At 49.2% G+C, this 26,914-nt stretch overlaps 1 protein-coding gene across 7 annotated transcripts in view; it reads left to right on the top strand.

Moving 5' to 3' along the window:
- The first annotated feature begins 3,130 nt into the window (after positions 1–3,130).
- CEMIP (cell migration inducing hyaluronidase 1) overlaps positions 3,131–26,914 on the top strand; it is a 159,877-nt gene continuing 136,093 nt past the window's right edge. For 2 of the 7 annotated variants that reach the window (XM_087429052.1, XM_087429050.1), the window contains exon 1: positions 3,132–6,598. In XM_087429052.1, coding sequence (XP_087285178.1) covers positions 6,444–6,598 — 155 coding nt within the window. In that variant the 5' untranslated portion in view covers positions 3,132–6,443. Of the gene's footprint in view, positions 6,599–26,914 lie in introns of all 7 variants that reach the window. The other 5 variants (XM_087429049.1, XM_087429048.1, XM_087429053.1 and 2 more) reach the window with 5 other exon arrangements.

Genomic DNA, 26,914 nt, shown 5'->3' with positions numbered 1-26,914 from the left:
TTTGTATATTTTTCAAGCTTTTTGTAATGTACATACATTATGTTTGCAATTAGGTGACTTTTCCTTTGTTAACTTTCTGAATTTTCAAAGGGTTTTTTTTCAAGGAACACATGATTTTTGCATTTAGGAAAAAGAAATACGTGATATGAAAACAGCATTACACACGCATCAGTTTACATGTATTTTACAGATAAGGAACACAGGAAAGGACGCTCTTTCTCTGTGGTAGGGAAGAGCCTGGAGAGGAAGGTGTGGAAATGCGTTCTCAGAGCTCCTGAGCGGTCGGCCAGTGTTCTAGGACTTCTTGTCCCAATTCCAACGCAGACCTCCACTCACCAGAAAAATTGAGGATTTGTCTCTTCTCGCCAGGGAACCTCATCTGCATCCAGCAAAACAGGAACTGACCAGCTGTTAGTCCTGGAAATCTGGCCCCAGGGCCCAGGGCTGGGATTTCCCCTTTCAGAGGCCTGCTTCAGGCTCGGTGTCCAAGGGCGACCCCTGTTGGTCGAATTTAAATATGCTCATTATTCCTGAGCCTCTTCTCTTAGGATTGGGACGCCAGAGGTGTTAATATCCTGTGGAGTCTGCTGGAAGCCTTGAAGCCAACAGCCCGCTGGCTCCTTATCCCGGCTGCGTCCTGCTTCCCACCTCTCCATGCTCCCTCTCTCCTCAGGCTTGCCTGCTGTTTTTCTGGGAAAAGCAGGTCATCAGGCTTGGAGGATGGAGCCACAGGAGTGGCCAGCCTTTCAAACTTCACACAGGCAGGCTGCTAGGGGGCAGGGTATTGGCTTTGCTGGCCAGCAGGTAGAGTGTGCTGACTCTTGCTCTAAGGGACAGATTGGATCCTGCCAGCTGACTGAAAATGCCAGACGTGGGCAGCTCGTGGAGCAGGGAGCAGGCGGGCCTTCCGCTACACACACATGGTTGAGGTGCTGCATCCCACTCAGGAAGGTGGGCTGGAGGCAAACACACAGCAGGCTTCCTGGGCGGGGGTTCACACCATTTAAGAGCATTTCCTCTGTATCTGGAGACTCTGCTGGGGGATTCTGACAAGAACCAGGAAACCAACACAGCCTTTCCTGACCAGTTCCTGTATCTGCATTCATGGGGCCAAGATCTCGGATTGAGGGAAGTGTGGGAGTAGTTCCACCAGAGCCATGTGCCAGCATTTGACCAAAGAAGAACCACCTGCACACTCCGTCCATCAAGGAGTGCTGCATGGAAGTGCCCAATGGAGCCCCAGATGAAGAACCTGGCTTCAGACACGCGGAGCCTGTCTGCACCTCGTCAGTGCTGCTCTTTCCCCGGGGCACTGGGCTGTGATAAAGAAAGGTGGACACCAGAGGAACATGCTGGGCATTTCTGTGCTTGGAGAAAACATAACTGAGCACTTTTCAGAGCCACCACCAGACGAGGGTCCTCCTTTACTGTTTCATCACTCCGATGCCTGTGGAGGGGGCCTCCCACCAGAGACTGTGCCCCATGGGCCTCAAATCTACTCTCTCCTGACAGCAGAGGGGAAATCTCATGTGTCGTTCTCCTTGCTCCAAGCAAGGCTGATTCAAGACCAACCTTTCTCCATCCGGCCCAGGCACTCACCATCCTCCAAATGGTCCTGGGGTCCAGGGGCTCCAACTTAGGAAAGGAAAGGAGCCAGGAATTACCACTTGAGGAGGGGAGCACTTGGGTGGGTTCCATCTAAATTTGCTGGAGAGGAAAAGCTCAGGAGGGAGGCCTGCCATAGGATCCAGCTGGTTACCTCCCGAGAAGTCAAGGAAGGGCTGAGAATCCTGATAACTGACCCCAGTGAGGGGGAAGACCAGCTTTCTGGGAAAGGCCTGGAGAGGGAATGTGTGGCTTCTCTAGTTTAGCCAGGTAATCAAGGACACAGACACAGCAGCTCCCATCTGACTTTGGCTTGGCCCCAAAGCCCAGACTAGATTCATGGAGCTGGTGTGTGCTGCCTAGAATGCGGATGTTGCCTGCAGAGTTGGTTCTCACAGGGCACTGGCTGGAAGGAAGAACAAACTGTATATTCTAGGAGGACTCTAGTTAACCAGGTGAGGGGGCTGAGTTGTAAGCTCCAAAAAAGTGGAAGGGATGGAGAACTGGTTTCAAACCTTCATTTTACAAACAACAGAGACCCAGAGAGGGGGAGTAGATGGCACTGGGTCACACAGCAAGTTAATGGCAGAGTTCAGAGGCAACTCCAGGTGCCCTTGGGACCTGTCACAGACTCTTTCCCCTAGTTCTGTTTCCGGAGGCAGAGGAATGTCTAGAGCTGTCACATCTTCTTGGTTTGACCCTGGAGGACCTCTCTCTGTCTAAAGAGGAACAGACCCTCCCCCACAGACGGGAAGGATTCCAACCTACCGAGCACCTACTATGGACTAGGCACCCGTACTACTGCGACCTCATGTAAGTCCTCCTACTAGTCCGGTGAGGAGGCATCATAGAACCCGTTTTCCTGATGAGGAAACTGATGCCCAGAGAGGTTCAAATCCTCGTCCGTAATCATATAACTGGTGTGTCTGACTCTGGTTTCAAACGAAGTTCTCTCTGACGGAAAGCCCACGCATTTCCCTCTCTGAGGGCCTGCTAGGTCCCTAGACCAGAATCTCTTTCTAAGGCCACTCTGCTGATAAGTTAAAAAAAGATTGTGAGACTTAACAGCCCTGAACCCCATCTCGCGGCGATTCTGCGGCAGACGCAGGACTTCCTTTCTCCTCGATGGCCTCTCCTCCTCTGGGGAAGCCACCAGGCGCGAGTGGGGTTGTAAGCCCGCGCACGGGCGACCCTAACCTCCCTGCGCCCCGGGAACGTGCTCTCGGCGGCCGCCACGCCGCTCCACGAGTCCTGGGCTCCAGCGCCCTCACCTGGCTGCTGCGGCCCGAACCCCGCGCGCCGGGGCTCCGCGGGCTCGGGTCTGCGTCTCCCAGAGCGGCCGCCAGAGCCCGCCCGGGTCCGGCCGGGGCGAGGGGGGAGCTTCGGCGGGGGGCGGGCCGGTGGCGCGCGGGCGTCAGGGGCCCCGGGGAGGAGCCAGCCGGCGCTGCCTGCTGCGGCCGCAGCTGCTATAAAAGCCGCTGCTCCGGCGGGCCAGGGAGCGCGCGGGCAGAGTGCAGCGCAGGGCAATCGGGCGGAGCGCGGCGAGCGCACGCGGCACGGAGAGTGTCGGCGGCTGGCCAGGATCCGGCGGGCTGAACGCGGCCAGGCTCTGAGTCTCGCTTCCCCAGACGAACTACCCCTCTGCTAGCCCACGTCACAGGAGCTCCGGGGCCCGTCGGTGTACTTGCTCTCAGAACTCCCGGCCGCTGCGCTCCTGGCCCGCGAGGCGTGGCACTGTTTCGGCTACCCACCGGGAGGTAAGAGGGCTGCGCTGACCGTCCAAGCCTTGGAGGGAAGGAAAGAACGGGGGTCTGGGGCCTCCACCCGTCTTAGGGAAAACGTTACCCGTCTTTGGCTTCTGTTTGTCCACTCTGCGCTGTGCAGTCCGTCTGTCTGTCTGTCCACACGTCTGTTGATGGGCACACGCCCCTGTCACTGTCCTCTGAGATTTCTTTGCGATCGTGTGATCCTTGACAAACAGCAGGCGCCGGGGGCGCCGGTGTCCCGGAGCGCATCCAGCGGGGGGCAGATCCTTGCTTTCCGTAGAGTCCTCCCTTCTGAATGGCTCGGGGGTCTTGCGCCCCGGACAGTGTCTCTCCAAGGAGGGACTGCTCCGAGGGTCAGGTCCCAGAGTCCAGCCGACAGGGAGCCGGCTCACTGTGCACTAGTGTGCGTGCGCCTGGCAACAGGTCTGCGCCCTGCTGCTGGTCCTCAGCAAGGTCCTCCTTCTGGTTTCCCTCCGCCTCCCGCTATCACCTCGCTCGCGCACTCCTGGACAGCGCTAGGCACCCAGCGTCGCGCAGGCATCCGCGCGGGACCGGGTGGAGGCAATTGAATGTTAGATGACAGGAGGGCTCCTGCTGATGTTTAGACTGAGATTCCAAACCTGGCATCGCTGGAAGAGGGTTTGATGGTCCCTTGCAAGGGACGTCAGCTCCAAGAAGGGTCAAATTAGGTTGGGAGGAAAGGCGGGGACCTGGCGGAGCACAGGCCAGGGCCGAGGCCAGGTCTCCTGCTCGCCACTCTGGGAACGACGGCCAGAAACATTCTGGAATGGAGCCGGCGGGACGCATATGCTCTTGAGAAAGGAGCTCAGTGCGTCCGAGGTCCTCAGCCGCAGACCCGCTCTCAGCGCTCTCAGCGACCGCCGCAGCTTGGTTCCCGGGGTCGAACACTACGGTCGCCCCAGACGTGCCGCCAGCAGCCGGGGTTGAAGTCCTGAGTCCTGCTCTGTGCAGCCAACGCTGCCCACAGGTGAGAACTCCCTTTTTAAACTAACCTTTTGATGTGTGAGCCAGTGCTTGGCTGCAGCCCCATCCCGGAGACGGTGAGCCTGAGAGCCACTCACTCCATTCCGGCGGTCTGGAAAGTGATCCCGGGCGCGCCCCGGGGCGGGGAGCCGGCGGCTCTGCGTGCCCAGGCGCAGCACCACCATGGACAGCTCCCAGCCGCTGCCTCCACTCCGGGTCTGTGGCCCCGGGTCTCCGGGGAAGTCGCGCGCTCTTCTCCCAGACTCGGGGCATTGGGGCGCAGGGCAGGAGGAGAGAGACGGCTAGAATGCGGGAGCCCTCGGTATCCTGTCCCGAGGCGGCGTGAGCCACTCAGGAGGATAAAGGGAGGCTGCGGTTTGTGGCCGGGTCCTAGATCAGCCTGCTGCTGAGCTCTGGACAGGACCTCTGGTATGGTGTCACAGGGGACTTCTGTGGCTTTTCTGTGGCACCGCGGGGCCCCTCAAAGATGTTATAAATGTGCGACACCTGAGCATCCTACTGAGGCAGTGAGATAATGCCAGACTTAATTAGGCACCCTGCTCAAACTGCTTTCTGTGCACCGCACAAGGTCGTGTTATGTTTTATTATGTTATTTAGTAAATACGATATTGGGAGGATATATTAGTTTCACAGTTACCAGTGACAGAATGGAGAAGAATCAAAGAGAACAAATTTATGGAGAATGTTTGGATGCCTTTGCAAAAGCAAGAATGCTGTTTTCTGATCCTAATCTTTTCCTCCAACGTGCATAACACTCTTAAAGAAGCTTCCAATGGTTCCTCTTTAGCCCAGTAGATGATTTTTCAAGTTGGTTGCTTGGAAACAGGGAGGAGAGAACCTGCAGGGGTTAATCTGTGCAGATTAAACATCTCTCTTCTCTGATAAGAGATGATGTTGGTTGGGGCTCTTCTTTTTGTCATCTCCACATATGCAGAAGTGTGTATATTCCTTCATTTTAAAATTGCAAGGAATTCAGAAGGTCTTTTGTTTGTGACTGATGAAGCTTCATGGAGTGTAAAAACAATTAAGCACCTTTTTTTTTTTTTTGAGACAGGATGTGTGACTTGTAGAAAGTTGCCTGTTTCCTTGTCTGTAAACTGGGGACAGCAAAATCTACCTCGCAGTTCCTAGTGAGAATTAAGTGGCACGATGTAGAGCACTTAGCCCAGAGCTGAGCAGAGAGAAAGCTCTTAAAATGGTAGTGATTACAGGTGTATTTTAAAGACAGTTGTGCATTTCTTTTGAATTATGTTCCCCAGCCCTCTGCTCTCTCTCCTAACCTAGTAATTGTTTGATAGGGACTCCATCTCCACTTTATTTTCATGTTTGAGAACTTGTTGATGGAACTGATGAAAGTGCTGAAGTTCATCACAGTGCCAAAAAAATCTTAGCCAAAGATAAATGGAAGAATTTTTGTGTAAGACAAATCAGTCATCTATTTTTCCCACCTGTACCGCTTGGAGGAAAGATAAAGTAAGTCATTTTCAAAATACTGTCACAGCCCTCTGGTTCAGATGATCAGTTCTTCCTAATCCATCTCTAAAGAGAATGCAGGATTTTAGAAGGGACCTCCTTGTCTTGCTGGGGGTGAAGTTCTCTTGGGTGTTGATGGGGAGTGGCCTCCATGGCCCCATTTCTGGATTACTGCAGGGTGAAGTGAGGGTTGACTGCTCTGAGGCAGCACCATGTCAAGGAACCCCCTGAGTGGTCCTTATCATCTGTCTGAGCCTTGTGTAGCTATGAGATCCTGACCAAGACACTCGCTCTGCCTGGAGCACTGGCCACTTACTTGGTCCCAGCTGGATTTGAAGATTCCCTCCAGCTCTGCCTTCAGGGTTCTGTCTGGTAGAAATCATTAATATGTGACACACCACAGAAGTTTGGATAATGGAGTTATAATGGGCCCAATCTTACAGTTAGATTTTTTTTTTCTAAAAGGTGTGTGTATGTGTGTGTGTTTCTGCCAGTTTCACATTCTGGTGCTCTTAGATTTTCCATCTTTTTTTTTTCCTTAGTAGATCAGAAGTAATCTTAGCTCCCTCCATCTGAAAGGAATGGAGCTAAAGGATGTGGTCCACACGTGCAGGGAGTCTTTCTGTGACTTTCATCGACCCAGTGATGTGGATGGAGCAGGAGGAAGTGGGCCCTGGCAGACCCTGGCATCCTGGCTCTCCTTTCTGGACTCTCATGCAGGCTCCGGTTCCAGCACACACAGCTTTCTGGTAGGGAATCTACTGAACTACAGAACACTCTTGGAGTGCAGGGCAGTGAGGGGAGGAGGGGGCGGGAGAGGTAGAGGGGGTTTCTCCACGGGTCCTGTGGCATTCTATCTGCTGTAGCTGTGTCTGAGTCACTGGGACAGACAGATCAAATGGCAAGTGTGGCATTCAGCAGGGAAGGCCAGCGGGATGAGAGGGGTGACTTCAGTTCCTCTCAGCCTCCTTTGAAACCCACCGCTTAAGTGACCCCCTTGTAGTCCCTCTGTGGTATAGACAGAGCAGCACAATTTGTTAGGATAACTGCCTTTCTCATTTGTAGTTGTAGCTCAAATGAGAAATGCAAGCATGGGGTTTGGGTTCCTACAGGGAACAAAGTTATGATTATGGGTTCCATCCACAGGATCCCATATGCATGAACCATGTATGCTTTCCTCATGATGGCAAATACCCAGATGTTTGATCTCATGAGAGTAATGCATCAGTGTCTCCTTTGGCTTGGTTTTTACCAAAATAAGGATGCAGCTCACTTTCCTTTTAACAGTGAATGGGACAAGATCACATTACTCTCTGGTATCTGGTTAGGTCGGTAGGAGGTTTGGGGTGGTGATGGGAATGGAGGAAGACTTCCTACTGCTGAGATACTTTTGACTGTTTTGCCAGCTGTTCAGTTGGGCCCTGAGCCTCTTTTCTCGAGAACCTGGCACATGGGAACATTGGTAAATTGGGTAGGACTATGGGGGCTATCATGATGACTCTTATGAATATCTACACCTCATTGCCCTAGCCCACTCCCTCCAGGGGCCATCTAGCCTCTCTCGTGGGTTCCCCAATCCTTTCTTTTTCTTCTCTCTGCTCTGGTGCCGGGCTTTGTTTGAACTTGGCTCTTCAGAAGTGAGGCTGCATGCAGAGAAATGTCATCAAATATACATTTGCTTTCTGCTTAGTTCCCTCGGTGCCAGGAAAACACACTTGCCCACCCAGAGGGAGAGGAACTGCCACTCTTCCCTGCCCCTGTTATTTTCCAGGGCCCCTCTCTAGGCTCAGCTTGGCTCCAGGAATGCAAATCCATCCTTCCTTTCCCACTCCTGCAAGTGAGTGAGTCTTGGGGGGGCACAACAGGCCTGCTTTCCTCCCCCTGGTGCTCAGAGCAGGTTTCTCTCTCCAGCTCTAGACAGTCTGGCTCCTTGCATTGGGAAATTGCTGAGGCCTTATCTTTGAATCTTCTGCAAGGGCAGCCACAGGATAGATTTAGATACAGCTTGGGTTTAAAGTGCTCTGACAGACAACTCTTTGGAAAGCCCTGTGGTCTCTTCACATCAGCTGTCCACAGAAGAGCTCAGCCATTCGGCATTTTCTGTTACAGGGACGGCACGGCTAAGAGCTGGGCCCTCTGGCATGTCAAGTATCCACGCCAGATGACTGCCACTCCTGTTTCTAGATGTCACAAGGGGGCAGGAGGGCCTCAGCCTTCCCCAGAGGCTGCTGCACCGTTTGGCCTTCTCTGGGGTCAGGAGTTCATGCTGTTGGCCTGAGTCTTTAGGGCTGTAAGGCAGGGACGCAGCCTGTGGGACTGTGGAGAGTGTAGTGGCCGGTGCCTCTTAGACTTGAATATGCAAACGAATCAGAGGAGAGCTTGTTAAAATGCAAGTTCTGATTGGGCAGATCTGGGGCAGGGCCTGAGCATCTGCATTTCCAACGAGCTCCCAGGTGATGCTGCTGGTCCAAGGAGCTCCCCTTTAGTCTCCGGGACCTACATCATCGCCCACTTTCTGTGATTCTAGCTCAATTCTTTTTAGTGTAAGTTAAGTCAGTTTCTGATGTCCGAGTAGATGGGGCACAGCTGGTCTGCATCCTCCTAATGACCTTATAACGCCCCTCCAAATTCTTGCAGATAATTGTTGTGGCTCCTAAGCTGTCTTATCAGTAGACTAAATATCTTGAACCCCTTTGAGTTTCCCCTTTTTCCTGTCATAATAAATTTTCCAAAGCTCTCTGGACCAAGTTACTTTTAAGTACAAGACCATTGCAGAGGCATTTGAGTGCAATTTCGATGGTATTAAGAGATCACTTGGGGAATTTCATCTCACTCTGGTTGCAGACACTGAGAATGCGTGTTTACATTTAAACAACTTTACTTGGCTCTGAAGATCACAGCCTTTTTTTTTTTGAACCTGAAAATGAAATTTAAAGCTCAGTTATCTTCCTCAGCCCCTTCCTGTGGCATCCTGTGAGGATGAGCTGGTAGTCACAGATGCATTCTGGTCAGCCAAACACGTGTGTCACCCGCCGCCACCTGCGGAAGCAGAGAGGAACTTGAGCACAGGGTTTGGTCGTCTACATCACGGCCTGTGCTGGCCCCAAGGGAGGCCGAGGTGAATCGATGGCCTGCCCTCCAGAGCTAACAGTCCAGTGTGGGCAGCACATGTCTGCGTCAGAAGTTGCCGTGTGGTGTGATGGGGCTGGGACAGAGGGGTCAGGAGGAGTGGCAGGTGGGGGGCCTGCTGGGGGAGGGAAAAGCCAGAGAACATCCCAGGAAGCATCCTGAGAAGGACTTGAAGTCTGGAAGGATTAGCAGGAGTTCACAGGAATTTTCTGGTGGGGCAAAGGTAGGATGTGGGGAATGGAGTTCAGAAGGCATTCCACACAGACAGATGGCCATGGGAAAAGATCCAGAAGCACAGACAGGCCTAAGCTGCTCACCTCCTACATGCTCTCAGCTTCATGAAGCTCCTTACCTGCCTCAGGTGCATAAGCTCCCTTAGCTGCCCAGACCTTTGGCAATACCTGGCAGAAGAGAGAGTCCGTCTGAGCAGCTGTGGGTCTCCGGGGCATTTAGTCTCTTAGCCCAGTGGTTTAAAATTATTTTAACTATAAAATGTTTCGTTTTGTTTTTTTCCAACAAAATCTTACTAAATCCAGTTGATAAACCAGGATACAAAGTGGCTGTGCCTGGGAATAGGGGCTTGGTTTTTGTGTTCAGGCCCCCAAGGGATTCACAGAGCTCTGTGTGTTCCAAGGAGCACAGTTTGAAAACCTCTGTCCTGAATCATTTCATTTTGCTTTTGGCGGTCATATTAATAGTATCTTAGTTTTATTGTGGTTTGTCTTGGTATGTCTTAGTATTCTGGATGTCTTGCTGGTTTTTGTGTCAACAGTTTTCAGTCAAATGAAACCAAAATTATCCTGTGTGTGTCAGTCTAACAAATGTGGGGTACATGGGCCACCAGTAGGAAAGGGTGTGTGACAGGTGCTAAGTCAGGAAAATCAAGCTGTAGCTGACCACCAGAGGAGGCAAATAGAGCTGTGAGCCTCTTGCAAAATGGGATTTTTATTTTCAGCCTTGTCAATCAATCTTGTCTAATCTCACAAGATTTTTCAGATTCCAAAAATTTGGCAAGAAAAAAAAATAGCTTATTTCCAGGGTATAAGACTCGACAAATTCTATCCAGGATCTTACATCCCTTTTCATTGATGTAAAGCAGCCAAATTTGAATGCAGGATGTTTTTGAAAGTGGGATTTGAAAAGGGATTGTAAGCCAGAAGTGTAAGAATGGAAAAGTTCTGCTGGCCCAGGGTGAGGTGGAAGGTTCCTGTTCAAGCTGTGGCTGCTGTGTGCTTCTTACAAAGCTCTTCTTAAGGAGGAAATTGATACTCTGAATGGGACAATACCCGGAGAGCCCCACCCCTCACTGATGGGTGGTCCTAGTCCTTAGAAGGGATCTGAAGAACCCCTCTGGGCATGAAGCCAGCTCTAAAAACATAATCGTGTGACTGATTTAAGGTGACGAAAGTAAGTCATCTTCAGTCTGGAGAATTTAGACAACACTCCACCTCTGGAAGAAGTCCACTGGAATGTGAGGAACCCCAATGGAGGGCAGGGGCAGATGAGGTGTCCCTCTGGGATGGGCATCTGCAGTTGCCTGGGGCTCGTTCTGCCTACCAGACCAACAACCTGTTGAGCTGGGCAGTGTCAGGGAAGACTGGAGTGCTAGTGGGTGATCAGCAGCCTCACTATCTGGGGACATCTGCCCTCGTATCCAGAGGTCTTTGCATCAGCCCTCATCGCCGTGGAAACTGGAACTCCCTGAACTGCAGACTTGACTCCCAAACCACGGGGATTCAGCTTCTGCCTGCTTCCTGCGGCTGGACTTAGGCTGGCTCCTAGGTTGCCCTGAGCAAAGACACTGATTCCCTAGATCCCATGGAACTATCTGGGGGGTGGTCAGTGGCCAGCCCGAGCTGTCCACTTGGATACAGTGGCTGCTGCCCGGCTCTCACCGTGCCATCTGCCTCCATTCCCCTTGGGGCCAGTAGTGTCTGCAGGTGGGCGATGAGGACACGGATGCCTAAAAGTGCAGAACTGGTACAGGATGGCACCTTGGACATCTGTCTAGCTCCTAGTCCAGTGCATCATGTACCTGCCATCTTTCCAGGGCTCTTGTCTGGCTCTTGGCTCTTTGTGTTGGGGACAGTTACTCTCAGCTTTGTCTCCTCAAGCCCCCGTGATTCCCAGGTCTCCAGAGCCTCTCAGGTAACAGTGAGTGTACAGAGCTGTTCTCCTTCCTATAAAGAACAACAGGACTGAACGTCAAGAGGAGTGAGGAGGGGAGCAGATTTGGACAAACCATAGTTTGTCTTTTTAAAACAAACTGGTGGTTTATGACGCCTATTTCAAAGCTGACCGTATTACAGGCACTGAGTAATTCACGCGTATGCTAATTTTCCAAAGGTTTGGGTTCAGGAAAACCTCAAACATCGTGGCTAAGTACTTTTCCTTTCCTTTAAAAATTGTGTTTATTTTCGGAGAAACTTAATCCATATGTTTCAGATCCATTTCCATGTTACTCAGCAAAAGGTTGTTTTTCACCAACATTGCTAAGCCATGAGTGTGCTTCGCTCCTTTCTCCTCCCTCCCGCAGCCATCCCCAGGCTGCACCCAACTGCTCTCACAGCTGAGCCCGGGCCTCGCAAGCGACTCTACAGCCTTTTTTGAGACATGAGTATATGTGTGCACTGGGGGCAAAAGGAAAAACAAGTAATACTGATCCTGTCTTTATTTAAAATTTTGATATTTGGTTCAGTATGGATTTTTTTGAATGAATTTCGATTTTTAAAAGGTTGCATTACATTATTTACGTTGATGGCTGAGTTTTTTTGTTCTCTCTTAAATTCTGCACCTCGCCTCCCCCTCATCCCAACCCTGGTAAACGCCCCCTCCAGGGCTCGTGGTTGGAATGAGCTGGTTACCTTCCTTTTGGCTCCCGTATTTTCCCACGCAGAGATCAGTGCTGGGCACAGGCAACAGGCTTTTGGTGACGCTGAAGGTGCCTCCAGCTCTTTGCCTACCTGTTGGTTTGAATTGGGGTGTCGGACAATTAGGGAAAGTGTGGAAGAGAGGTGCATGAGTCCTCTTCAGACTTCCACATGATCTGAGCCCATCTCTTCCCTTCTCCCTTGCTTACCTGCCTTTTTGGAGAGGAAGGAACTGTGGTGTTCCATGGAAGAATGTTGCAAATTCTGCTGGGCTGATGGTCACTATATCTGTGACTTCTTTTTTTTTAATTGAAGAATAGTTGATACGCGATGTCTGTGACCTCTTCAGAGGGCGCTGAGTTCATCAGATTTCTCAATTCAATTCCTGGTAGTGAAAGAGAAAGCAGTTGTGGAATTTTGGCTTTGGAACTTCCATAAGCAAGGATTTCTTCTCACTTAAATTATTTTGTAAAAATAAAGAGGCACAGTAATCTCGGGGGTGTCTGTTTGGTTTGCAGCTTTGAAGAGGCTCGAAGATCCCTCTGACCACTTAACTGTGGGTTGTGTCTATCCATTAGCTTTCTAGGGGGCTGAGAAGGAGCTTAAATCTGTTTTAAATTTTAAAATCCTTGGGTAATGTTGTTACAAATGGTAACATATAAACATATCCTGCGATTTTCTGAGTGTGACCATGTAGTGAAGTTCATTTTTACTTAAAACATCTCCATGTACAGTTCCTTTAATAAGAAGCTGTTTTAACATACAAAAAAGATGCTTCTATGGAATCTTGCTTAATAAGCATGAACTTGAGCTTCTGTTCTGCTGAGGTTGTTTGAGGACATCAGCTCTCCAAGGTCCGGGGAACAGAGCGAGTATAGTCACACTCTGAATGGTGTGTGCCTGCTTCCCACAGGGCCCTTTGCTGGCCATTCTGGGAAACGTGGGGCGGGAGGCTGGGGTTCCCCTCCGTGTGGAGTGGAGGGTTGGCTTGCATCTCAGGCGCCTCCCGATACAAGACAGTTGTTTCTTCATTTAGAACAGGACACCCCTGGGCTCAGAACTCTTTCATGTTCTCTTTTATTCCCAAGGACTGGCACATAGTAGGTACTCAAATATTTATTAGATATACAAATGCATGAGTCCTGCATCTGAGCGCCAGCCTCTCAGACATATACATTTGTTGGTGGATAAATTGATGCTGACTCTTGTGTATTCTGCTTTGGGAATTAAATGGAATCAGAGCCCACCAGTCACCTCCTCACAGGTCTGTAGTCCAGTGCCCTGTGGTTATTCCCACATTATTATTAATATCCAGTGCTACTGAGCCCTTACTGAGTTCAGGCACCGTGCAAAGAACTTTACATGCATCGCCTCATTTAATCCTCCTGACCACTCTGAGCAAGGCGCCAGATGGAGACACCTGAGCTCACTCGGCTGGAGATGATGGAGCTGGAACAGGACCCAGGTCTGTGTGAGTCCAAAAGCCTGTACTCTGAATAATGACTGATGTTGCTTGATTCTTGACTTCTGAGAAAGCATGTTTATGGGAATACTATAACTTATTATATTACTATGTTATATATTATATTGTTATAATTTATGGGGATATTATAATTCATAGTGAAGCAGTTTGAGAGTAATTGCAACCCAGATGCACTCATTGTTGATTCACTGATTCTTTCTGGCCTCCTGGGATTCCAGAAATGACTCCGTTGCACCTCCCTGCAATGGAGAAGCTCACAGTCCAGTTGAGGAGACAGACAGACCCTCGGCTGCCTCCAGTCTGTGCTGGGAGAAAGGTGTGAGCAATGTGAAAGCACTGCAGATTGACATGTGATCGGGCCTGGAAGGACAGTCCAGTTTGCTGGCAGAACAAGGAGGATTAGGAAGGCAGGAAGAGCCTGAACTAGGTTCAGAGAATCCAGAAGACAGATACCAGGGGAAGGGCTCCAAGTTCCCTGTGGCTGGAAATGAGATCATAAAGGCGGGGGCAGGTGGTGATGGTCCTTAAAAGCTGAGTCAGGGAGTTTGGCTTTTAAATGACGTGACTTTGATGAGGGAGGGGTGTAATCAATAGGTGAACGTTAGGCCATTGTTCCTGGCGGCAGGTGGCTTGGGTTGGGCTGGTGTTCCTCAGTCCTAAGGGTGGTGTTCTTGATGGGAAGTTCATTCCAGAATACCAGTTCTCCCCTGAGAATGTGGCTGCCAGGACCCAGCAAAGGCAATAAGGAAAGTTGCACTGCCCAGGGTGAATTATTGGTGCCAGGGCAACAGGGCATGGAAGGCAGGAGAGGGATGTTAAATTGGAAGTGTTTGGGGACCTTGTGGCCTGAGTCCCTGCCAGCATGAGATCTGGTCCCTCTGCAGGGAAAGCCCCAAGCCTTTGAGGGAAATTTCCCAAGATTCATATTCCTGAACCTTCAGGCTTATCCCTCCAGACTGACCCGTCCCTGTTCTCCCTATCCAGTCGCAGTGTGGGGTCCCGAATGTTCCAGACTTCATCCTGTGGCCTCTGTGCTGATTTCTGTAATCACTTTCATAATTAATTATCAATTCCTGGGAAAATTCCTAACTGCCTTGTTTGACTGACCTGCAGCAGAGACGGTGGAAGGAATGTAGGGTAAAGGGATGAAATTTTCATGTAAAACTCACCCTGGGAAAGAAGGTGGTAGTCACTGTGAAGGTTGCTGGTCCAGCTCAGATGTTGGAAAAGCTTAACTGGATGAAGCAGATGCTCTGAGTGCCGTCTGGTCTGCAGAGGTCCCAGGGTGACCTGCTGCTGTCTTCATCTCTTCTCTGCTCTGTATTCATAATTAGACATTCAGGAAACTTCAGTGGACCAAATCAGTCCTCAGATATTCTCTAGTGCCGCCCCTGGGCCCACAACTGTACTTGCTCCTAAAGCAAATCTAAGAGTGCCCATCAAGCGGCCAGAGGAGAGAGAGTTCACTGAGGCTGGGGCTCTGCCATCAACAGAAACGTCTGAGTTTAGGTTCAGATCACCAATATTTCCAAGATGGTTCTAAGCAGACGAGCAGAGAGAAATGTGAAGGTAGTATTTCAGGAAAGACACCCTTGGATCTCACTGACTGCAAAATAAGCTGTTTTCCATATTCCTTCCTCATCACTTTTTCAGGCTCTTTAGCTTGTATTTTCCTTGGTTTATAGAATAGAAACTGGTGTAATGAACTGGAAAGGGGCATAAGCTTTGGAGCCCCAAAGACCTAGCTGCAAATCTGCCTCTCCCACTGATTTGCTTTGCGACTTTGGACAAGTTACTTCACCCCTCTGTGCCTTAGTTGTTTATCCAGCCTCTAAAATGGGATGACTGTATATTTTTCTGAGACTAACGTATGGCAAATAGTGGAATAATACATGGAAACTTCTTTTTTTTTTTTAAAGATTTATTTATTTATTTTCCCCCCAAAGCCCCAGTAGATAGTTGTATGTCATAGTTGCACAGCCTTCCAGTTGCCGTATGTGGGACACGACCTCAGCATGGCCGGAGAAGCGGTGCGTCAGTGTGCGCCCGGGATCCGAACCCGGGCCGCCAGCATCAGCGAGCACGCACTTAACCACTAAGCCACGGGGCCGGCCCCATTATACATGGAAACTTCTTAGAGTTGTGACCTGGTGCATACTAGGTGTACAGACTGGCACGTCTCTTCTGTTTGTCAACAGACTCGATTGAATTAGCAGACATTTTAAATGTTTAAATGGGGAAGGCAATCCTGTGGCTTCTGGGTGAGTTTTCAAACTTGCAAACTTTGGCAGTGGCCACTCCTGCAGCCACCATCTGAATGGCCAGGCACGTGCTCCAGAGGTCCCTCATAGGGCACAAGTTGTGTGCCCTTGTTGTGGAGTGTGTCAGCCTCAGCGCTCCGTGGGTGCCGGAACTGGGTCCTCCTGGATCAGCTCCCGTTTCCAGAACTGAGTCAATGCTGAGCGCACACAGGTGAATGAACGCCCTTCTGAGAGAAGAGCTGCCCGCTGGCGCTGCCTGCCCCCTAGTGTGAGCCGCGTGTCCACGCGTGTCTCTGTACGTGTCTCACACAGTCTCCACGCGCCCACCCTCACAGAGGCCCACAGGGTGAGTGCTGCTTTTCTGTCGTCTCCCTTTTATTTATTTTATTTATTTTTTTAACTTTATTTATTTATCCCCCCAAAGCCCCAGTAGATAGTTGTATGTCATAGCTGCACATCCTTCCAGTTGCTGTATGTGGGACGCGGCCTCAGCACGGCTGGAGAAGTTGGTGCACGCCCGGGATCCGAACCTGGGCCGCCAGCAGCGGAGGGCGCGCACTTAACCGCTAAGCCACGGGGCCGGCCCTGTTGTCTCCCTTTTATAGATGAGGAAACTGAGGGACTGTGTGACTTGCCGAGATCACACGGCCAGCGAGTGGCATACCTGGGCTTCCAGAACAAGCCATCTCGCTCCAGAACCTTGAACCATAGTGCCCTACCTCAGGGCTGCTGGTAGGAAGTAGAATAGAAGAAGGAATTAGACATTTTTGAATGAAACGCAGTTTGAAAAGTGTAAAAAGCAGATTTCCTAGAATATCGTGCCCTGGCTCAGGGTGTTACGCTGAGAGAGCGAGTGAATGGAGCTATGGTTTTTGAGGGCTGCGTTGGTTGTGACAGGTCAGTGTGACAATGATAATGAAGGGCCAAAGCTTATGGCCCAGCGTGCCGTCTGAGCTGGTGAATCATTCTGCTTTCATGGAGGGCTGCCTTTCCACTGCTGCTCTCCACACTTTGGAGCTAGTGGGAGGCGTATAATTGGTCTGAGTGTGTAAGGCCGACATCCTAAAAGTTCCTTATTTCCTTGTCATCAGGATGGCTGCACCCACTGTCAACAGCCTGTGGGAGGCTTCAGCCATAGGTGTTCGTCTCTTACCCAAGGAAAAGGGCAGCTGAGTGGGTGATGGGTGGAAGTCTGTTTATCACAGCTGGGTCCCCCCAGGCAGGATTATCCACAAGATTAGAACAATTTATTGCTGATTATGGTTTTGAAAACTAAGCTTAGACGAGCATTTCCCAAAATGCATTTCTCAGGAACATCACTTCCTTGGGCAATTAATAGGTATTCTAAGGTCAAATAAGTTGGGGACAAGCTGAGTTAAACAAAGCCGACCAGTTTTCATTCTTGAAGGTCTTCTCAATGCCTTTGTAAACCAGTGTGTGTGATGAATCTCCAGGAGGGGATTTGAACTTCTGAAGCGCACAGAGGACCTGGTGAGACTCATGTGCTGCAGAGCACATGCTGGAAATTCTGGGCTACGTATTGATTAGTGGACTGGAAAGAAAAACAAACACACCTCTGACCCAAATCCTTAATTGGTACTAATTACAATTTTATTAACACTAGTGTTACTTTGAGTTGGAGTAGAATGCTTTTGTCAAGTTATCTTTATTATCTTTATCCTTTTATTCTGGGGCCAAAATGTTGCCAAGTGTGTTCCTGGTTTGGAGGATTTGAACAACAGTATGACCTGGGATCAACGGCCCTTCGGCACTTTCTCTTTGCTTTCCTGTGGTCCATGACCTTCTATGGTTTAACCTCAGATGCCCTGTAAGCCCTGTTTCACTTCTAAGAGAGGGCTGTAGCTTGTTGTTCTAAACAGTATCTGATGAGAAATTTCTCCCCCTTCTGACCTCACACAAAATGAGACTGAATTTATAACTTCTAGTGTCTCCATCCATATGAGTGTCTTTTCAACCACAAGTTTTTTCTTTGTTTACTTGACTCTTTCACTCATTTATTCATTCATTTGGCAACTCACTGAAATCAGTTCATAATATTCCAGAGGCTGTGCTAGGCTCTGGAGGATGCAGCTGTGAACAAAATGGTCCTGCCTTCACGGAGGGTACTGTCTGGAGCAGCGCTGTGCAATAAACACAGAGGCAATGTGAGCCACACGTGGAATTCTAATTTTTCTAGCAGCCCCATTAAGACAAAGTAAAGAGAAACAGGTGTAATTAATTTTAATAGCATACTTTATTTAGCCCAATATTTCCAAAATATTGTCATTTTCAACAGGTAATCAATATAAAAAATGTTGGGCTAGTTTACATTCTTTTTTTCTTACCAAGTCTTTGAAATCAGTGCGTATTGTATACTCACAGCACATTTCAGTTCGGAGGGGCTGTGTTTCGGGTGCTTCATCGCCATCAGGGGCTACTGTGCTGGGCGGTGCAGGATTAGAGAGATGTATAAAGAAACGCACGTGCGTGTGTGGTTGCAGATTGTGGTCAGCGATATGAAGCAAAGAGGTGCCAGGAGAGGAAATAGTCAAGGGATCCGGGGAAGGGGGTGGTGGAGGTGGACACGGAGGGCGTGGGGGCGGTAGCCTCTCAGGGCAAGCGACGATAGGCAGAGCCGAGGAGGTGCTGCTAGGAGTCGGATGGACCAAGAGTAGGGCAGGTGTGTCTCAGGCCGCGGGGATGGGAGAGGCCCTGGGACGGCAGCCGGGAGAAGACCAGTTGGCTGGGTCAGGGAAAGTAAGGAGAGGGGCAAGGCAGGACTGGAGTGGAAGGAAGGGACGAGGGGGGCAGAGTGGAGATGATGCAGCTTCTTTCAAACCATGTTCAAGATCAAACTTCATCCTAAAAGCAGTGGGAGTCATTAAATGGTTTTAAGCAAGGGAGTTATGGTTGTCTGATTTTTGTTTTTAAAAAGGATCCCTCTGGCTGCTTGCAGATGCCTTCGTGTGGGTGGGCGGGTGGGGTGATGGGCAATGGTTGGCCAAAGCAGGAAGAGTGCAGAGGGGGCTCTGGTGCTGGGGTGGGGACATGGTGATGGTGAGTTGGAGCCGTGCCAATGGAGCAGGAGTGGTGTGGATGATCCAACGGGTGTATAGGAGACACAGTGGACAGAACTTGGAGGTGGCTTGACCCTAGAGTTAGGGGGATGGAGGTGTCCAGGGAAACTCCTGGGTTTGGGAGCTGAGGGCCTGGGTGGGTGTTGGGAAGACTGGAGAAGGTTTGGCTGGAGATACACATTCAGGACACTGAGGGGCATGACCAAGCCAGAAACCTTGCATCTTTCAACAGGGGTTATTCATTGCTTTTTAAAAATCAATTACTTTTAAATGCTATGGAGGGTTTAGTGGTTATCTCTAATTGAGGGTAAGGTACAAAATTGCTATTGTTCCATTTTGCAATGTATTATTGCAATTATACACAGTTTATACCAGAAAATACTTCCATAAAGAGAGGCCTTTTTCCACAACATGTTTTAAACAACGTTTAAACAGAACTTAGCAAAGATTTTAAATAGGTACTTGGATTAGCTCCTCTCTGCTGATTACACTCAGAACTGTAAAGTGCTTTGTAAATGGGTGGGACTACACAGAAATTCAGTACCACTGATGTATATCCTTCGTGGCTCCATTTTTCATCCTGGATAGCTCTGATTGAGAACTTGAAACCCAGGATATACTCAAAAGGAGACTGCCAGGAAATGAGTGAGCAGAGTAAAGGTATTCTGGAGGAAATGTTCTTATCACAGGACTTTTGGTGCATGCTCTGTGTCCCACTTATGTGAGTGATAAGCCACCAGTGCATTTATCAGTCTGAACTGTTTCCTGAAAAAGATACAGGGGCTTGAAGCTTTGATTCAGTACCAGGAGAATCAATAAAACCACGAGAGACTGCATTTGCTTAGCCAGTTTATTCAGCAAACACGTATTAATCAACTACTCTACACCAGACATGGAGCATACAAAACCCAGTAATCCATGCTCCTACCTTACAATTCAGGGTGAGGGCCAGTCATGTGAGTAAATGAGAATAATAAGATATTCTGCACCCGTACAAGGCACAGAGTGGGCAGAAAAGTGAGAGAGCTCCATTATTCCTGGGGGAAATCGTGCTTGATTTGAACCTTACGAAGAAAATAAGAATTTGTCTGTTAATCAGAGCAGGGCTCTTTGGTCAAAGGGAGATTACATTAGGTAATTATGTACATTAAATGATCCACCAGCAGCTTGGTGTGGCTAGAGTGTACGGATGGAGAAATGTGGTGAGAGGTGAAGCTTTGGAAGGAGAGATGCCCAGGGAGTCTCATAGGGCAGTTCAGTGCCTCTGAATGGCCCGAACTTGATGAGATTGGCCAGAGCTGCTTGAGGGGACAGTGGGCAGCAACCTGTGGGTGTCAGAATTGAGGAGTAGAGAGAGTTCAGACCCAGATTATTATAAACAGGGCACAATGTCTGTTTGAACATACAGTCGGCCCTCCATATCCGCCGGTTCCGCGTCCGCAGATTCACCCAACCTCGGATCGAAAGGCCCACGGTGGTTGCGTCTGTACTGAACACGTACTTTTTTTTCTTGTCATTATTCCCTAAACAATACAGTATAACAACTATTTGCATTGTGTTAGGTATTATAGGTAATCTAGAGAAGATTTAAAGCACACGGGAGGATGAACATCTGCCTCTTTTGGTACCCGAGGAGTCCTGGAACCAATCTGCACGACTGCAGTCTGAGATCACTGCATTTGGTGTGGTGTAGACACAGCCTCCATCACTATTCTATGTGCCAGGGAGCACCTGCAATGTCCTGGGCACGTTGCCAGGCGTGGCCATTGTGCATGTGCGTTTAGTAGGGAGAGCATGGAGTGAACACAGATGTGCAAGGCGCACTCCGCCCCTCATGGGGGCTCACTGTCTAATTGGATAGAGACACATGTACGGACGAAAAATTAAGTAGACATCACTGCTGTTCACCAACACCCAGGCCTTTTCTTCTGGGCACAGGCGAGGAGTATACTTTCCACCCTTTTGAGGTTAGTTGTGGTCAAATGTCTTGCTCTGTTCAATGAAATATGAACAGCAGTGATGTGTGTCACTTCCCAAAGGAGCATTTAAGAGCCAGGGCCAGATTCTCTATCTTCTTTTCCTCTGCTGTGGCAACTGGCAATAGTCTGGATGGAGGGGTCAGCCGGAGTCCTTGAGTGGAGATGAAGCCCCGAGTCCGCTCCATACCCACGATGGACATGTGGACTGAGCAAGAAAGAACCCTGCAGTTTGGGGGTTGTTTGTTACTGCAGCAGAACATAACTCTACATTACTACTAGTAATGTGGTAACTAGAAAGGAAATGCCCACCTGTTCATTCCTTCCACAGTGTTTGGGGTTGCCCTCTCGGGTCACTACTAACCCAGCCTGGATCTAAGACTTTTAGAGGAAGGGGCAATGACTAGGAGTAGACGTGGTCACGGAGGCATTCTATTACTTCTTAGAACACTCAGGGGCCGGCCCGGTGGCGCAAGTAGTTAAGTGCGCGCACTCCACTGTGGCGGCCTGGGGTTCGCCGGTTCGGATCCTGGGCGCACACCGACGCACTGTTTGTAGAGCCATGCTGTGGTGGTGTCCCATATAAAGTAGAGGAAGATGGGCACGGTTGTTAACTCAGGGCCAATCTTCCTCAGCAAAAAAAAAGAAAAGGATTGGCATCAGATGTTAGCTCAGTGCTGATCTTCCTCACACACAAGAAAAGAATACACATTTGTCTGTATGCATATGATACATACTTCCATTATATAAGTCATGTAACTGTATAAGTATATTCTTTTATCACTTGGAAAGTACAAAAAAGAAAAAAAAATACCATAATTCCACCAGTTAAGACAGAATTTTGGTGAATATTTTTCTAGTTATTTATTTACTTATTACTGTGTGTATTTTTACAGTGTTGATATAATTTTGTCTTACACATAAGCAAGTTAAAAGTTTTTTCCTCAGTTTTCAAAATCATTTTAATTCCTGTAAAAGGACATTAAGTTCATTTCTAAATTTTTACTGTTAAAAAAATTACCACTTTTGTGTATATGTTTTTCCCAATTTTTGAGTGATTTCCACAGGAAAGATTCCTGAAGCTGAAATTAAGTGGGTCGAGGTATGTGGACACTTGTGTGATTCTTTATCCACATAGCCTCTAAAGAGTTCTTCAAATTAACATGACCACAAACTATAACAGCGCTTTCACCAGCATTAGATAACTATTAAAATTTTAAAAATCATTTTAGGGGGCTGGCCAGTGGCGCAAGTGGTTAAGTGTGCGCGCTCCTCTGCGGCGGCCCGGGGTTCGCCAGTTCGCATCCTGGGCATGCACCGACGCACTGCTTGGCAAGCCATGCTGTGGCGGCGTCCCATATAAAGTGGAGGAAGATGGGCATGGATGTTAGCCCAGGGCCAGTCTTCCTCAGCAAAAAGAGGAGGATTGGCAGATGTTAGCTCAGGGCTGATCTCCCCCCCAAAAAAAAAAAAAAAAAATCATTTTAATAGGTGAAAAGTCACATCTGATTATTTAAGTTTGTATTTCTTTGATTACTAGTGAAGTTGAAGGCTATCCCTTATGTTTGTTGACCTGGTTATTTTTTTTCTCTTTTAGGAATTGTGTATTCATGTCATATGCCCATTTTTGGGGTAGTCATATGTTTCTTATCAATATACCTGCTCTCTTTACATAGTTGTACAGTGCACTCTCTCTGTCTTCCTTTTTGGTTATTTCATGAAATATGTGAAATATTTTCGTGTGGTCCAATCTGTTGATTGTTTACTTCTTGATTTCTTCCATCAACATAACAATTCTAGAGTCTTCTGGTGGTACTGAGGATTGATTTTTAAGCTCCTTGACCAGTCTGGAATTTATTTCAGTTCATGGTACAAAGAGAGACCCTAACTCAGTTTTCCCTTCAATTTACTAACCAAGCCCAACTTTAGTGAACAAGCTTTCTTTTATCTGTTGATTGGTGCTGCCAGTAAAAGCTGAGTTGGTCCAGTTACCAGTGTGGAAGATGACAGGAATGCGATAAGGCCAGCACGGCAGGAATTCAGCCAGACACTTGATCTGGGCGGACCATCCGGGCAGACTTCAGGGATTCCATCTCAGGGAACCATGCCTCGCTGTGTGTCCAAGGCTCTGCAGAGACACCGTCAGCTCTGCTGGCCATTCTGCTCTAAGGACTTAGTTAGCCGAATGAGGATCAGTCTGTGGCACACTGGGCCGCTCGCCACCCTGTGAGCTCCAGATCACGGTGGTCCCTGTGCAGCCCTGGATGGGGAAAGAGCTGGAGAGTTCTTCCGGGGGAAGGCAGGGCAGTGGTGTCATCAGCGCGTCTCTTAGTGAGTCACGGCTTGAGAGAGACCACCCACTGGGGCTCCCACAGGTGGCCCAGACTAGGGAAGGCCTGGTCCAGAGGGATGGCACTGTTTTGAGCGTCATGTGCAGTCTCTCCTACGAAATGGAAGTTTATGCAAAGTTTGTTTCACAAATAGCATCAAGAACTTTGTTTATAGTCTATGTTGAAGAGGTGGCTGAGATCACTTTGCCAGCCCTGGGTTCCCAGAGCACCTCAGTTACAGACCGTGTGGGTTGTAGGTGTGGCGTGGTTGCAGGTCCCTCTCTCCCTGTGCCTGGGGCTGTCGAGAGTGTGGGGCTCGTGTCCTATGTATCTGTACTGCGGGGCCTCTTGCAGCCTCTGACAGCCGAAGCCTGCTGCCTTTATGGGACGAGCGGATGAATGAGCAATCAGTGATTGACTGTGGCTGGCTTTTCCGTGTCTCCCCACAGCTAGGATACTCAACGTCAGCTGTGGCATCTCCTTTTAAACTGCTGGTATTTCTCTTTAATAAAATCCTGGGAAAACCTTGACTTTGATATCATCTTATTTTAGGACGTCGTCTTAATTCCAGGCTTTATTTTTCATCAAATACGTGTTATAGTCACACTCTTGAGGAGTCTTTACAAACCATGTTTTCAAAAACCCTACTTTATATCAAAGTTAGAGAAGAAATTCACGTTCTAAAAAGATTTGCAAGGTAATTGACGTTTCCACTGCTTCTGGTCATATCTGAGGTACTTTAGTCCTTCGACTGGGGGCAAAAACATTGCATTTATCTCTTCTTTTAACTTTCCCAAAACCTGTTATGAAGTGAAGCTATTGGCCTAGAGGTTTGGGGGCCAGTGGAGAAGCAGCCTCCCCGGGTGCACAGGGCCGGCGTGGCTGGGCTGCAGCTCCCTCCCCAGCTTCCTGTCCAGCTGCTGCTCCTTTTGACGTTAGACTCTAGCCGCATTCCAGAACTTGTTATGCTCCTGCTGACACAGTGCTGCTTCTCACCATCTTGCTGTTGCAAATGCTGTTTTCTCTGCCTAAATATCCAGCAACTACTGTTCATCCTTCCAGACCTTGCCCAGGCATCCTCTTCTCTGTGAAGAGTTCCCTAATCCTCCTTCCCCAATGTATCAGTAAGCTAGTGCTGTGTAACAAAACACCCTCCAAGCCAGTGGCTTAAGACAATAGCCTTGTATTATTGTTCTGTGAGTCAGCCAGCTGGTTCAGCTGGTCTGGATAGGCTTGGCTGATCTTGGCTCACTCCTGTATCTACATTCAATTGGCAGAACAGATGAAGACTGGTTGGTCTAGGATGTCCTGACCCACATGTTTGGCATTGGTGGGCTTTCTACTGAGGGGATGAGGGTGGCTGGACCATATTCTCATCATCCAGCAGACTAGCCTGGGTGTGTCCCAAGATGACAGATATGGTTCTGTGAGAGGGAGAAAAAGCATGCAGGGATCCCAAAACTCAGTGGCGTGCCATCACTTCTGCTTCATTCTTTTGGCCAAAGCAAGGCTGGTTCATATTCAAGGGGAGGAGATTCCAATTCTACCTTTAAATGGGAGAAGCTGCAAAGCCATATCCCAAAGGACATGGATCTGGGGAGAAGAGAGAAGGGTGGGGGGAGTGGGGCCATATTTGTGATCAGTCCACCACACCCACTTTTGATAGAATTTCTTACTCCATAGTATTATTGCACTTGGATATACTTATATGGTGACACATTGCATTGTTTATTTATCTGAGTCCTAATTCTGCAAACATGTCCTGGTACTTGCATTAATCTCAGCTGGCATCCAAGTCATTAGTTAATGTCCTTGGGATGTGTTGCCCGTCCATCCTTGAGTGCAGTTGCCGGGACAGGCTGGCACCTGAGAGTGGGAGTCCCCAGGAGGCAGGGGACCCTGAGATAGGAAGGAGACATGCTGCACAGAGTCTTGGTTGCATGTCCTGAAGGCTGGCTTAAGCCATCAACTACTGCAGAGCAGGTCCCAGAGCTGGAAGGAAGCCCTGTGGCCCCTTTTACCCTTCCTAATGCCCTTGCCTTCAGCTGGGCGTGGGTGAGCAAGTCCTGCCAGCTGAGGCTCCAGCCCTTACCCACAATGTCAGTAATGCAGCCCCCAGGGGATCTGCTCCAGGCCCTGCCTACTGTCCCGGATGTTGACAGGGGCATGGCTCCAGCGCCAGCTTTAATGGATGGTCTCATCGCTTTTAAAATAATGACTGTGGGGCGTGGGCTGGCGAGAGCAGTGACATCATTTTCCTGCAATTCTGGATCAGTTCCTGCTGCTTTTCCCTGCATCTTTGAACAACTGAAATAAATCTACTGGTTGGGTACATGTCCTGGAAGGTTTCTATCATGTTCACATGCCCATCTTGTGATGTGGTGAGAAGAGCAATGACTTTTTTTTTTTTTTTTAAAGATTTTTATTTTTTATTTATTTTTTCCCTCCAAAGCCCCAGTAGATAGTTGTATGTCATAGCTGCACATCCTTCTAGTTGCTGTATGTGGGACTCGGCCTCAGGATGGACGGAGAAGTGGTGCCTCGGTGCGCGCCCGGGATCCGAACCCGGGCCACTAGCATCGGAGCGCGCGCACTTAACCACCAAGCCACGGGGCCGGCCTAGAAGAGCAATGACTTTGAAGTTAAGGGTCCTGGGTTCAAGATTCTGCCACTGGCTTTCTGTCTGAACTTGGACTACCAGCTGAACTTCTCCAGGCCTGAATTTTCTTATTTGTGCAATGGTGGAACAACCCCTGATTTTGTAAAGGAATGACGAAGATGAACTGGAATCTTCCATCAGAGCTGCTGGAGTTTGTGAACTTCACGAAGGTGCCGGAACAAGGGGAAAATGAGAGCTGAAACTCCCGCCCAACTCTGCTCACCAAGCTGGTTGCCTTGGCTGGGGTCTGTGTCTGCTTCAAGGAAGGGGCACATTTCTCTTGGCACAAAGGCACTACCAGCTTGCTGGGCTGTGTGCTCTTGGGGCTGCATCAGCTGAGGCAGGTGCCTTTTCTAGATACTCATGAAGGTACCTATGAGGCCTCACAGTCCTGCCTCTTTTCCCGCTGAAAGTTTCCTCACGGTGGCCCTGGGCTCTCTGCCATCGGGTAAAGGTTTCTCGCCTTAGAATAACTTTGGCTTTGTCACTGTTTTAACAGACCTTTATATCCTAAATGGTAAGAAAGGGTCGTCCGTGGACCACAAATTAGGATTACAGAGACTTGAATTGACTGTTTCCTTCCCTCCTACCTTGGTTTTACCTTGAAGACTGCCTCGTGGGTAAGGAGTTGTGTCTTCTCAATTTAGAAATTTTGTTGAGTTTCTCCATCCTTGCTCGGAGAGCCAACATTCCAGTCAGCTCTGAGTCCCCCGTGGTCCTGGCAGGAAGGAGAAAACCATGTTGCAATTGCACCTGGTACAGACCTTCTCATGCAGAACGACTTCTAAATGCTGTTGTTCTCCACTGCTGTTTCCCAGAGCCCTGGGTAAGAGGGTGACTCCTGAGCCCAATCACGGATGGCCGCTGCCCTGAGTGCCCGCTCTGTATTTCCTCCCATGAGGAGGCCAGCGGCCACCGCCTCACCTTCCTTTCTCAGTGCAGAGGTGGCTTAGTCGCAAAAGATGGTGGCTGTAAACCAGACTTCACACCTCCATGGGCCACCGCAGCTTGGACAGAACCTCCCGTGGGGCCATGAGGTGGCTGGATTCTGTCCACTCATATACAAGGAGGTCACTGGGCAGCATTCCTCCCTGGAAAGAGTGTGCATTGTTCAGAAGGCCATGGAAGACTTCGCACAGCTGTCGGATGACCAGGCTGGAGCCCATCCTCCTGATGGATGTGTGGAGAGTATTCAGGGCAATTTTAACTCAGATTTTTAGGCATTGGATTAGGAAATGCCAAACCAAGAATGTTTAATTTTAGGATTTATGTTAAAAAAA

This window comes from Ceratotherium simum, chromosome 3 (genome assembly GCF_057802395.1).
Source record: "Ceratotherium simum simum isolate JZ-2026a chromosome 3, ASM5780239v1, whole genome shotgun sequence".
Classification (NCBI taxonomy): Eukaryota; Metazoa; Chordata; class Mammalia; order Perissodactyla; family Rhinocerotidae; genus Ceratotherium; species Ceratotherium simum.
Note: the sequence above shows the minus strand (reverse complement) of the source record. Positions and strands in the feature narration are given on the sequence as shown.